The 12,613-nt window shown below is 42.4% G+C and overlaps 1 protein-coding gene across 1 annotated transcript; it reads left to right on the forward strand.

Annotated features, from left to right (window-relative positions):
* Positions 1–1,245: 1,245 nt before the first annotated feature.
* Positions 1,246–12,597, forward strand: si:dkey-183c6.8 (protein O-GlcNAcase). The gene is made up of 17 exons (XM_061912506.1): positions 1,246–1,451; positions 2,346–2,397; positions 2,842–2,939; positions 3,005–3,135; positions 3,211–3,382; positions 3,468–3,566; positions 3,636–3,905; positions 6,275–6,361; positions 6,449–6,915; positions 6,978–7,152; positions 7,224–7,280; positions 7,357–7,442; positions 7,517–7,621; positions 7,684–7,775; positions 7,855–8,038; positions 9,664–9,823; positions 9,900–12,597. Exons 1-17 carry the CDS (start codon positions 1,412–1,414, stop codon positions 10,034–10,036), a joined length of 2,412 nt encoding a protein of 803 aa, XP_061768490.1. The 5' UTR covers positions 1,246–1,411; the 3' UTR covers positions 10,037–12,597.
* Positions 12,598–12,613: the final 16 nt, after the last annotated feature.

The raw sequence follows: 12,613 nt of genomic DNA on the forward strand, positions 1-12,613 counted from the left end.
ATAGGTGGGTGTACACAGTTTAACGTTATAGATTCAAAAAACATTATTGAATTTCCATAGCTATATTTGTTTTGTATTAATATTTATATCAAATCTAAATAACAATAAAAATATATTAAAACTTTAAAAAAGATCAAGGGCCCTGCCCGCTTGTACGACATACCCGTCCACTTCGACGCCCTGGCCACAGCTTCCATTACACTTGAAGCATTTTACCTTCCTGAGCAAAGATGACGGACATTACACTGATATAAGTCATAGAAATTAAAGAGAGTTGACTTGCATTGTTCCTAAGTTGAATAGAAAGCGTCACTTTTTCGAGGAGTAAACACTGTAGGGAGGATTAGCTACTTTAGTACATTTTAACAGACCGTGGGCAGATACTTTCAAACAGCATATCGACACTAAGGGTAATATTGGTATCGGATCAATTAATCGATACTAGGGTGATACGGTCAATATTTTACAGTTAATCTGCATGATTTTTGTTGTGTTATTCAAATGAACTGAGATAGGCACCAGCACCCCCGCGACCCCAAAGGGAATAAGCGGTAGAAAATGGATGGATGGATACTATAGTTCAATAACCCTGGATACAGAGGGCTGTAAATGAGCCAAATGATTTGAATGTGACCCAATGGTGGATTTTAGTGATTTAGCGATATTGGTTATTTTGCTCAAACAATTGTATGGAACAAAACTGAAAAATGTGATTGTTTTGTTGATACTGTCATATATTGTTGTATGTATGTATTTTTTATACAGGTTTGTTCATTTACAATGTTTTTGTTTGGGAAATCGTTATTGTGTTTTATTTTTTTGTTAATATTAGGCATAAAAAAACAAAGTTATTCAATAGTCCTGAACAATGTTAAAGTTAAGAAGTTCCGGTATTGGCAATATTGGCCTGGATATCTTCGCTATCAGAATGTTCGCAGTATCGCCCAACCCAATTTTGCAATTACGCCACACCTCTGGGGGAGGGGTTTGTCCCGGATAGGTGGAATAAATGAAAAAAAAAAAAAATGTCAGGTGAATAAATGAAAAGGTAAAGTTTTTTTTTTAAATGAAAAAAAAAAGTCAGTAAGAGAAAGTGTTATTTGCATAGTTGGATTTAAAAAAAACATCATAACATTGTTTGTCTTATGTTCGGAAATGCATTTTGCAAGTAGACGTGGTCCTGGAAAATACTAGCTTTTGTTGTACACGTAAAGGCAACACGTAGAGCCCCAGTGGTAAGAGCAGCACAGTGAAGAGGAGGATGAGGGGAGAAGAGGAGGAGGAGGAGGAGGCAGGCAGAGGAAGAAGAATCATGAAGCATTCAGCCACAATTTAGCCCCAAAGACGGCGGGAGAGCATCGCAGCTTCCCTGGTTGCTGCACGGCCGACTGGACGCTGGAAGGGCGGCAGGATGGAGGAGGAGAAGCACTTTCTCTGTGGGGTGGTGGAAGGTAAGAGCATCCCTCACCTGTCACATCATGCCATTTTCTCCCTTTCTCAGCCCCCCCCCCCCAACCCCCACCCCCTCTTCCTTCTCCATCCGCTTGACCTACATTTGTGTGGGCATGTAGATCGCTCCCTTGCAGCCTTTCAAGTGAAGGTGTTTCTTGGCTGCAGCGGCCATGCATGAAGGCATCACTCCCAGCCTGCTCGGGTGAAAGGAAGGAAGCTGATGTACACATGACATCCATCTACAATTACAACTTAACAAGTCATATTTTTTTTATTTCCCGTGAACTCATTTAGTGGATAGAAATGCAGAACGAGCTTTCAGTTTGATGCAGGTGTACCTAATGTTGTGACCACAAGTGAGGAGATGGTGACTGAATGCAAAATGCCAAACTACTCACCACAATCAAAGCTAACTTTGAATGCAAGGATTTGAGTCATGTTTAATTACCTATAGTAACACCTTCTACTGTGTGGTGTGGCAATTAGTCTTGTTGGGGGAACAGGATGCACACATCAAAAAGCCGCACTCCCTGTAGGCTTGCACCAGAGCGGTGACATATTAGCAGTACTACATCTGATGTACAGCTCACATACATATTCAGACATCACAAAGGAAGAAGAAGGACCCTGGAGATGCTTCTGTTTCTAATAATAGCAAACCCTGTGTAAAAATGAATTCTGCCTCTGGCAAACACGAGACGAAAAGAGATGGGCTGCAGTGAACACCACTGGGGGTGGTAACTTTGACTTGTACCACTTTTAGGATTGCTGTGATTGTAATAGCAGACAAGCTAAGGGGGTGTGCTGGTATATGCAGTAAATATTATTTGTGAACCCCGCAGGACCTCAATGGCATCTATCCTGATGTATCACATTTCATTTTATTTCTGTAGGTTTCTATGGGAGACCATGGTCAATGGACCAGAGGAAAGTTCTCTTCCAATGGTAAGTGTGCCACTATTTTTTGCTATATTTAAACAAACAATCGCAAAGGCAGCACCCCAGTCCGCTCCTGAATATATGTTTGCACACGAGCTCAAAAATATTTAGAATCGCATGCATGATTTGGCCATGTTGCCGTAGCAGCAACCCAGCATGTGGGCACTGTCGTTATTTATAGATCCACTTTTTTACGGCTCAAGTGTTCAGTGTTGCATAAGTTAGGCAGAGTGGGCATGGCTGCACAGCGTGTGTGTGTGTGTGCAGCATTGTTGATGTTCATGCCATCTGCACAGGAAGCAGCCTAAAACGGAAACACGTTGTCCATGTAAACACTTTCCTCATATCAGCTGACTGCTCGCACCATATGTATAATTCAGGGAGTCATTTCCGCTGAATTATCCTCAAAATCAATACAGCGCTGGACTAGGCTTGCTCTCTTTGCTATAGGATGCAGGACTGGGGTTTGAATACCTACCTGTACGGCCCAAAAGATGACTTAAAACACAGGCTGCTGTGGAGAGAAGTCTATTCACCTGAGGAAGAAGGTACTAGAAGAGTGTTCTGTTCACTCTTGTGTTCTGTCACCTTTATGCCAAGCCTCTCCTCTCAGGTCAGCTGCGCACTCTGATTGCGGAGGCCCAGTCAAGAGGCCTCGGGTTTGTTTACGCCCTCTCTCCCGGCCAGGACATCGTCTTCTCATCCCCCTGTGACTTGACGCTTCTTAAACGCAAGCTGAGACAAGTAGGAGGCGCCCCAACAATCTGACCCTGTCGCACGCTCTGTCTCCAGCAGTTGGTTTCCTCTCCCGGCCTGCAGGTGTCCGATCTGGGCTGCCAGGCGTTTGCCATCCTGTTTGATGACATCGACCACTCCTTGTGTCAGGCCGACAGTGAGGCCTTCTCTTCCTTTGCACACGCTCAGGTCACCATAACCAATGAGATTTATCACTTCCTGGGGGAGCCGCCTGTCTTTCTCTTCTGCCCGACAGGTGTGTGCCGTGCGTAACTGTGTCAAACATTTACTTGTTAACTTGGAGATGAAAACTAATGATTGAGGATCCTCTCATTTTTTAGAGTACTGCGCTTCTCTGTGTTCTCCCAGTGTGCTGAAATCTCCATACCTGCAGACCGTTGGAGAGGACCTGCTTCCTAACATCACAGTCATATGGACAGGTGAGAGTGTTCACATATAACGAGCTGCCAGCGCCTTTATTTTTCACCCTCCTCTCTGGGTTTCTGCAGGAAGTAAGGTCATCTCAAGAAAACTGTCTGTGGACTGTCTGGCTGAGGTGGAGTCCGTACTCCAGCGTCCTCCACTCATCTGGGACAACTTGCACGCCAACGACTATGACTCCAGGCGCCTTTTCTTGGGTCCATTCAAGGGACGCGAGCCTCGGCTCAGGGCCCGCTTAAGGGGCCTCCTCCTCAACCCCAACTGTGAGTTTGAAGCCAACTACATTCCGCTGCACACGCTGGCAAGCTGGTACAGAGCTGGGAGCGATGAGAGGAAAGGTAAGGAAGATACCATTTTTTTACCCAAATATTTGCTTGCACCACCAACACTTCCGAGTCTTTGGTAGTTTTTATCCCTTGAATCTAAACTGTAATTTTTTTGGGGAAAAACACACGTTTTTCTTTTTAATGCATTCTAATTTGTGAATAAATGTAAATAACAGTCCACTTACAATTGATTCCATTGGAAGCCATGACGTCATTGCATCTTTTTTTTATCATTAAACCCAATAAATAATCATCCACAAAGTGCCAACAATACTCCATTTACATTTTGTGACCTGAATATTAACCAAGTATTAACGATAATGACCCTTTTTTAGCGGCGCATTCTCACAGAGAGGTAACTTCCTTATGCTGCTGTATTGACATCAGCTGGTGAGCTGCTTTCTCGCCTCTGAGCTTGTAAAAGGTAATTCTAGATTATAAATCATGTCTCTCACCTTGATAATGTAATAACGTGACTATAAACTGAGCAGTTTGTACACTATGATAGCCAATTTAGACCCGGTATGGCATTCGTTCCACCCCAGTTTTTTTGCAAGGATTATGAGTCATTCTTCATCCAAACAAGAATATATTGGCATCCAAGTGAGAGCAGACATTGTACAGTAAGTGATGTTTGATTATGTTTGTTGGCGCTCATGAAGTCTGGAGTGCGCAGTAATCAGTGATTACACGCCCACTAATGATCCATTCAAATTTATAGTTTGCACACACTGTTTAGTGCGTACTATTTGGAGTTTAGTAGATCAGACCCATTAACAAATCAGACCTAAAATGTATTTAAAAACCTAATATTCAAGTAGGGACACGTTTTTTAACTGTAAAAATGTCTAACGTGTAATGAACGCAAATATAAAATGTATAATTCAAAAACATGTGAATACATTTAGTAAACCACAAACATAAATGCAGTAAAATATTTATAATACTTATTTACATAACAAACCATTCTTGGTGTTTATGGCCTTCCAAAAACACAGAAAGATGGGGCTCCCTTAAGATCCATTGTCAGCAGCATTAACTCTGTGACATACACTATTACTGATTAAGTGGCCAACGTCTTAGCAACTTTGGTTGGCAAAACTCTACACCATGTCCAAAACTCAATTGACTTTGTAGCAGAGATCAGAGATCTAAAAGTGGACAAAATTAAACTGTAGTTTCATTTGACGTCACCTCCCTGTTCACCTGTAATCCAACCCAGGATGTCGTAGAGACAGTGAGGCAACGTCTACTAGGTGATCACACCTTACAGGATAGATCCACACCAAACCCAACACAGATTTTCTTTTTTCCTGGAACTTTGCTTTAACAGTGTTCTGTTTATTCCTAAATGACTGTATGACTTGTATGCTTTAAAGCCTGCTGGTGCCTAATAAAGGGACCATCTTACTTGCACATCAACTGTCTATGCATCCCGGGGCCACGCCAATAGCAACCATAAGACTCCATGACAACTATGTACCTGTAAAGCCAGGCGAGGTCACAGGCAGTTACAATTCACTATGCACACAAGTATTCCAAGCAAAAATATGTTTGTGTCCCCATTGAGAAAACTTTCCAGAGAGAAAAAGCCTTTCAAAGCTGTGATGTGTGTCAGTCACTTGATGGCACTGTTGGCCCATCTTTGCCCCTCTCCCTCTGCAACCAAGTCTTCCACCAATGGGAGGTGGTGTCATGTTTATTTTGGCTGCCTTTCTGCACCAAAAGCGCTTACAAGTGTGAAATATGGTGACGACTCTACGATAAAATGGTAAATATCTCTAAATATTAATTTGAAAGAAAAAAAAACACACCACACAAAGACTGGTAGGCAGGTAGAAGTTTGCACTTTTGACCTGAGTTGAAAGGGAGACTCTGCATTCATTGATTGATTGATACTTTTATTAGTAGATTGCACAGTTCAGTACATATTCCGTACAATTGACCACTAAATGGTAACACCCGAATAAGTTTTTCAACTTGTTTAAGTGGGGGTCCACGTTAATCAATTCATGGTAACGCATTTGTGGCTGCATTTTCCGTGTCCGAAGTCAAAGACTCCTAGGAGTTACACTGGCTATATGTTAAAGTACCAATGATTGTCTCACACACACACACACACACACACTAGCAAATTCTGTGTCAAATTATTCTCTGCATTTGACCCATCACCCTGGATCACCCCCTGGGATGTGAGGGGAGCAGTGCTACTGTAGTTAAGACAAATGCTGTTCTGCCTCATTTTTAGGGCGGTTTAGCTCGGTTGGTAGAGTGGCCGTGCCAGCAACTTGAGGGTCACTATGTAAAGCGCTTTGAGTCACTAGAGAAAAAGCGCTATATAAATATAATTCACTTCACTTCACTTTTGTTTTATCCTCTAGATGAGGAGCCAGGTTATTCACCTGAAACAGCTTTGTCTGCTGCACTCCATGACTGGCTGGAAGACCTCAACCAGCCTCTACAAGCAGGTAAATAAATATAAGGTTCTTAAATCTTCAACCCTCCTGAAAAGATTGTTGGATTGAAAAAAACGTGTATATGAAATTCTTTCTTAGGAAGGCAGAGTGGACGAGACCAGCGTTGTTCTGTCGCGGCTTCTCGATGCAAAACTCCAGACAGATCCGACTGCAACGCCACTTTGAGGGGGACCTCCGTAGTGGCTAAACTCCCCGTGTTCCCCCTCGATTCTAGTTCCCCTCCTCCCTCACCTACTAAAGCCAAAGGAGACAGGGAAGTACGCGAGGGTGAAAAGCGACGGCAGACCGGTCAAGCAAACCACCAAACCCAGGGAACCAGGCATGGAGTGCCTTCTGGGGGAGGCCATGGACACATAGCCCAGGGTCGAAGCCTCGGTAGTAGGAAGGGCCAACTGAGTGAGTCCCAGGTGCGGCTGCTGGTTGGCCTCTATTACCTTCCTCATGAACATGGCCCATCAGCCCAGAATCTTCTTCAAGATCTCACCTGGCTGAAAACAAACTGCCATCTTGTCAGCATGAACAGCAAGAAAGGTTTACCCCAGAAGGTAGGAAGAGTGTGTTTGTGTGTGATCTTTTAGCCGCTGGGACTAATTAAGTGTGTCCACAGGTGGACGAATGGCGAGGCCGGGCCTCCAGGTTCCTGTCTCTGTGTGAAGACATAGCGCAGCTGCACTGTAGCGTTGTTGGTGGGGCCAATCGGGCAGTGCTGTATGACCTTTACCCATATGTATGGGACCTTAGAAACATGGCACTTGTGGCCAAGGCCTTTATTTGCTGGCTAGGTGAGGATCTTGCACATTGATAATAATGAGGAAATTAACAATATTAATAACAATGCCTTCCTGTCACTCAGATGGTCGTGTGTTGAATGACAGCACAACCATGGCCTCCTGGAGGAACTGCTTTCATTGTGAGTAATCATCTTGATGTTCTTGTCATATGGAGTTGGATCCAGCAGACTTGCAGGTGATATTTGTGTGTGACAGGGTGTGGGATGGCCTCAGTAGGGGATGAGCTGGGAGAGGAGGCGGAGCCATGGGTGTTTAAAGGAGGCGTCGCTGGGGAAGTGCAGGTTGGTTGTTTGTTTCTTCGTCTTGTCCGTGCATACGACTTCAAAGACCCATGTGTTTTGTGTTTTCTTGTCAGATGCTCCTACCAATAGGCAGCAGCAGTGAGCTCTTCACGCACCCCCCTCCTCTCTTTCCCACCTCACGTCTCTACAACATCAGGCCCTACCATAGCAAGGACAAGGTAGGCTAATGATGAAGAGGCCTGTCCCAGTACTTTTGTCCACATGGTGTGTATTCAAATAGGTGGAGTTATATCGGATGGTGCGTCAGCTTCACCTGAGGTCCCAGTGTGTCCCAGAGTCGAGTGCTTCTCACCCAGATGTGGTAGGAGACAGGTGTGTGTCACATGACTGGAATATCATTAGACTCCATTAATGGATTTTAATAGAATATTTTCTCTTTCTCCATTTGTAGGTGTTTGGGACCCTGCTTGGCTTTGTGCCCCGAGTATAGCTTCATCCTAGAGGACGAGCTGGGGGTCTGTGGTTGCATTTTGGGCATTTTGGATGTGCGCTCTTTTGCCAAGCGCTGTCAGGCCAGCTGGTTGCCCGCCATGAGGGACAAGTACCCACCCAAAGGGGGCCACTCCAACACACAGGTGTGTAAGCAACACAAAGTAGCGTACATCCAGTATATTGGGTTACATGGGCAAAATAGGAAGTGAATGGTCAGGCAAAGAGCCAAATAGTCACTGGAGGACTTGACTTCATCATCTCTGCTCACGCTGTGCGTCATTGCAAGTTTAATATATATATATATATATATATATGTACGTGGCTGTGGAAGGCTGGAAAACTTGCATGTCAGCCTGTCTCATCACACTTTCTTACTGTAAACATTGACCAAAAAGAGGGTTATATAAGAATTTTCCTTTTTTATTAGAGGACATTAAGTTCCGTTCATTAGTAACCTTCAGTGTCATGATCTGTTGCCCGGGTCATGTCTTAAGTTATGTTTAGTAGCGTTTTCCCTATGTGTTAGTCTGTTTCCGTTCTTCACCCTCTTTCCTTTCGTTGACTTTTGGTTGGCATGTACACTAATTCTCCACACCCGCCCGTGTTTAGTAATTAGTAAGTAAGTAAGAGAGCAGATCGATCCATAAATTGGTGGTGTTAATACCAGAGGTAGTATCATTATACAAACGATACAAAAGTGATTAGATAGTTTTATTTGCAAAATAATTTTGTTGCCGTTTTTTGTTATTGTTTACAAACTCAGGAAGACTTTGAGGGCAAAAACCCAAAATATTTAAATAAGTAAAGGAGAGTAATTTTGTTTAGTTATTGCATGCTTTTGACTGCAATTGTTTAAATCAGACAATTGCATGTAATAAAAGAGAATAAGTAACTTGTTTGAATGCAGCATTGTGTTGATATTTTCAAAGTCACCATTACTAAATGGAAAAATTCAGAGGCAATACATGTGATCTATACCGGTGTATATGTATGTATGTATGTATGTATGTATACTGTAAATGTGTGTATGTGTATATAATGAGATAGGCTCCTACACCCCCCACGACCCTATAAGGGACAAGCAGTAGAAGATGGATGTATGTATGTCATGTATGTATTTGTGTATATGTACAGTATATAATCTAAACATTGTCTAATTTCATTTATGTGTGTGTGTATGTGTATATATATATATATATATATATATATATATATATATATATATATATATATATATATACATATGTATATACAATGCGTGGGTTCCCTCCGGGTACTCCGGCTTCCTCCCACTTCCAAAGACATGCACCTGGGGATAGGTTGATTGGCAACACTAAATTGGCCCTAGTGTGTGAATGTGAGTGTGAATGTTGTCCGTCTATCTGTGTTGGCCCTGCGATGAGGTGGCGACTTGTCCAGGGTGTACCCTGCCTTCCGCCCGATTGTAGCTGAGATGGGCGCCAGCGCCCCCCGCGACCCCAAAAGGGAATAAGCGGTAGGAAATGGATGGATATATACACACACACACATTGGGGCTGTCAAACGATTACATGTATAATCACATTAACTGCACTTTGCATTTTGATTAATCGCCATTAATGACAGTAAATTACATGTATACATAATTTGAAATATTTCTTTTAGTTACATTGTAATACATCACGTTTGCACTTGCACAATTCAACATGCCCAAAAAGGAGTAGGATATAGACTTGGGTATTGGATGAAACTATTACTTTTGTCTATGCCAACTTGCTTCTCCCCACAGAGCTTGGTCAAGTTGATGGAAGAGGACCAGGGAGAATACCCGGACTCGCTCGTACATCACTTTCCCTCTCAGCTACGTCTGGACGCCCTGCCCGAGTTGGTGGACGTCAGCGTCAGCCGCACGCTCCTTGCCGCCCTCCTGACGGCCCTCAAAGCCAATGGTGAGGAGGAGCCAATGTTACCTCCGGAAACATTTGTAATATCGTCCTACCTGGGTGCCCTCTCTCTCGTGTGCAGGTTCACAGGGTGTGTTCTGTGAGGTGCAGCCAACGGACCGTCAGAGGCTGGAATTCTTGACCAAACTGGGCTTCTTGGAGATCCTCAGAGGGGAAGCCAGGAGCAGAGAAGGGGTGGTGATGGGCAGGCTGCTTTGAGCACAACACCCCCATTCACATACACACACAAACATGCTAACATGCACAGCAACATGTAAAGACGCATGCAGTAGTTACACCTAGACAATTATGTGTAAAAGAAACGTTACTTAACAAAGACAAAACGGAGAATGTGTTAATTTTAGGACATCAATATGTCCTTTCAAGGGAAGACTGTAAAAATAAAGAAGATTAAAGAGGGAGCAGCGTGTTTACACCAATCTGGACTTCAAATGAGGCAGTAGATTTCTGCTTATTCGCTGTTAGCGCAAATCTATTTTCGGTTTTGAATGGTAAATAACTAGTTTATATGTGGTAACCTCAATAGAAAATTGTTTCATGGCACGTTCTGTATTGGAAAAATAGTGCTGCTATGAATCCAGCTGAGGATGCTGTCTCACAAGTTGATTCACAACTTTTTCCAGCAGGAAGATACTTTGACAAGACGTTTTGTAAGATCAACACTGTATACCAGGGCCATTCAACGGGCGGCCCGGGGGCCAAAGTTGAAGTTCAGTTCAAAACGTTGGAGACTTCTTTTTGCTGTGTCCTCCTAAAATTAATGGAGCGCTTCTGTTGTGCAGAGGACTTGAAACAGAGTAAGAACATTGTCTTATCCTTGCATTGACATTTTGACCATCAAAAGGCCCGCGTCCCTTGCATTTTGCATAACTAGGCTATTTTGTTCCTAACTGTGGAATTCGAATATGAGAACTAGCACAAAACAAATGTTGTTGCTGGTTCTCATAATAGTGGAGGGCGAAGTCCGGCCCGGTCTTTAGCTTTGTGAAACTGTGGCCCCGAGAATAATATAGTTGAATAGCACTGCTGTACACCAAGAATATACAATACATAATATATTGTTTTGGGGCACACATTTATTGAAAGCTAAAGATCAGAGCCCTGAACTTCTCCATTCACTATTAGTCTTATTTTCCATACAACCGAGAACCAGCGTCTTCTGCAGTGACAGTGATTTTTTTTTCTTTTTCTCAGAGTTATAGAAGCACTGTGCTGTTTTTAAGGAGCTTCTGCAAAACTATGAGTCAAAGATCATCTCTATGACAGCAGAAGAATCTGATGCAAACATTTTTTTTAACTAAACTCGAGGGCCAACAGTTAAATAGCCCAAAATATGAAAAAGGGAGGACCTTAAATGGAACCTCGAGGAAAACCACTAGAATAACTAGTGGCTACTGACTACATCTGAAGTAAACAGGCTACAGCAACACCCTCAATTATATCATGAAAAATAACTTCTAAAAATAATATGACTTAATGGAGTGCCTTGAGGAACACCGCAGTTATATAAATCACAAGTTTGGACCCCAGTGTACTGGTTTTGCTTGCAAGGTTAACATGTCAATGCAATGATCTGCCATCATTCTACAGGAGCACACAAGTGTTTTGGGGAGTTTGCTGCAACAAATGTTTGTCTCCCAAGCTTTGAACTGAACTCTAGGGTCGGTATAATGTCATTCCCGGTTGGAGTTTGGCCCCCGGGCCACCAGTTGAATAGCCCTGCTGTATACTGTATGCTGTAAATGTATGAAAGTTAGTGGCCTATTATTGGGTTTAAAGTATCAAAAATAGACATTTTAGAGCTTTTTAGGACATATAACCTGCGAATAGTGAGGATCTACTGTACTGTAAAGCATGTCCAGGTAAAAGGTTTCCAATACATCCTGACCATCTGACCTTGACCTCTCCTTTCCCCACAACTTTAGAATGTCATATGCTAGCTCTTGGAGAGTTTGCTTTGTTTCAGTGAATGTTAACATGCATGAAAAAGTAAACATTGAGTGGATATTTGTGGGTAAAACAAAAATTTAGGCGGTTTAACGCACGGTCACATAACCACACTGTTTAGAGTCATCATGCTTGTTAAGTCACACACTGCAGACACTCTTGCATGTGCATTAAAGCCAACACCTACCTAATGTTTACATCGGGTTTAATTGATTAAACCTTCATTTGGCATTGTCACAGGTGACGACAAGTGCGCTGCCATTCTTAGAAAATACGTTCTCAAATAGACAAGCACACTAACACACACGCAAATGCATAAGCAGCACAACAGCACACACAGAAACACACACTTAGAATGTTCATTTCTTGTAACACGTTCAAGAGAAGCAGTTTGTGCTGGTATTTTGTATTTTTACCTTATGATTCTTTTCTACAATTACGTTTTATCAATCAACTGATTATAGACTGTAAGGCACTTTTGTATATTTCTTATGACCAAACTCATCACATCAGCACTGTCTGTGACAAAAAAAAAAAAAAATCACAAAATAAATATTGATTTAAAAACAGAAAGAAAAAAAAACACTCTGGCAAAAAATTAACCGAACGTCTGATTAAAAAAAGATGTCTTCATGGGTAATAGTGGTGGTAAATATATTGACAAAAAACAGGCAGTGTGAAACTGTGGAAAAACAACTAACAATCATAATAAAAGTTGTCTCTCACTGAGTGTGTACACTGAATGCAGTGAAAAAATGTCATGTCAACAATGTATTCACTGACTGACCTAATACATTTAAACAAAAAAATAATTGCCTGTGTCCTTTA

This window comes from Nerophis ophidion, linkage group LG10, assembly GCF_033978795.1.
Source record: "Nerophis ophidion isolate RoL-2023_Sa linkage group LG10, RoL_Noph_v1.0, whole genome shotgun sequence".
Taxonomy (NCBI): Eukaryota; Metazoa; Chordata; class Actinopteri; order Syngnathiformes; family Syngnathidae; genus Nerophis; species Nerophis ophidion.

What these genes read in the sequence shown, in the direction of transcription:
- si:dkey-183c6.8 (XM_061912506.1), top strand. Translation starts at nt 1,412, where the DNA reads ATGGAGGAGGAGAAGCACTTTCTCTGTGGGGTGGTGGAAG. An exon ending in CTATTCACCTGAGGAAGAAG is followed by an intron (nt 2,940 to 3,004) that starts GTACTAGAAGAG and finishes CTCTCCTCTCAG; the next exon opens with GTCAGCTGCGCACTCTGATT. An exon ending in TGGGAGCGATGAGAGGAAAG is followed by an intron (nt 3,906 to 6,274) that starts GTAAGGAAGATA and finishes TTTATCCTCTAG; the next exon opens with ATGAGGAGCCAGGTTATTCA.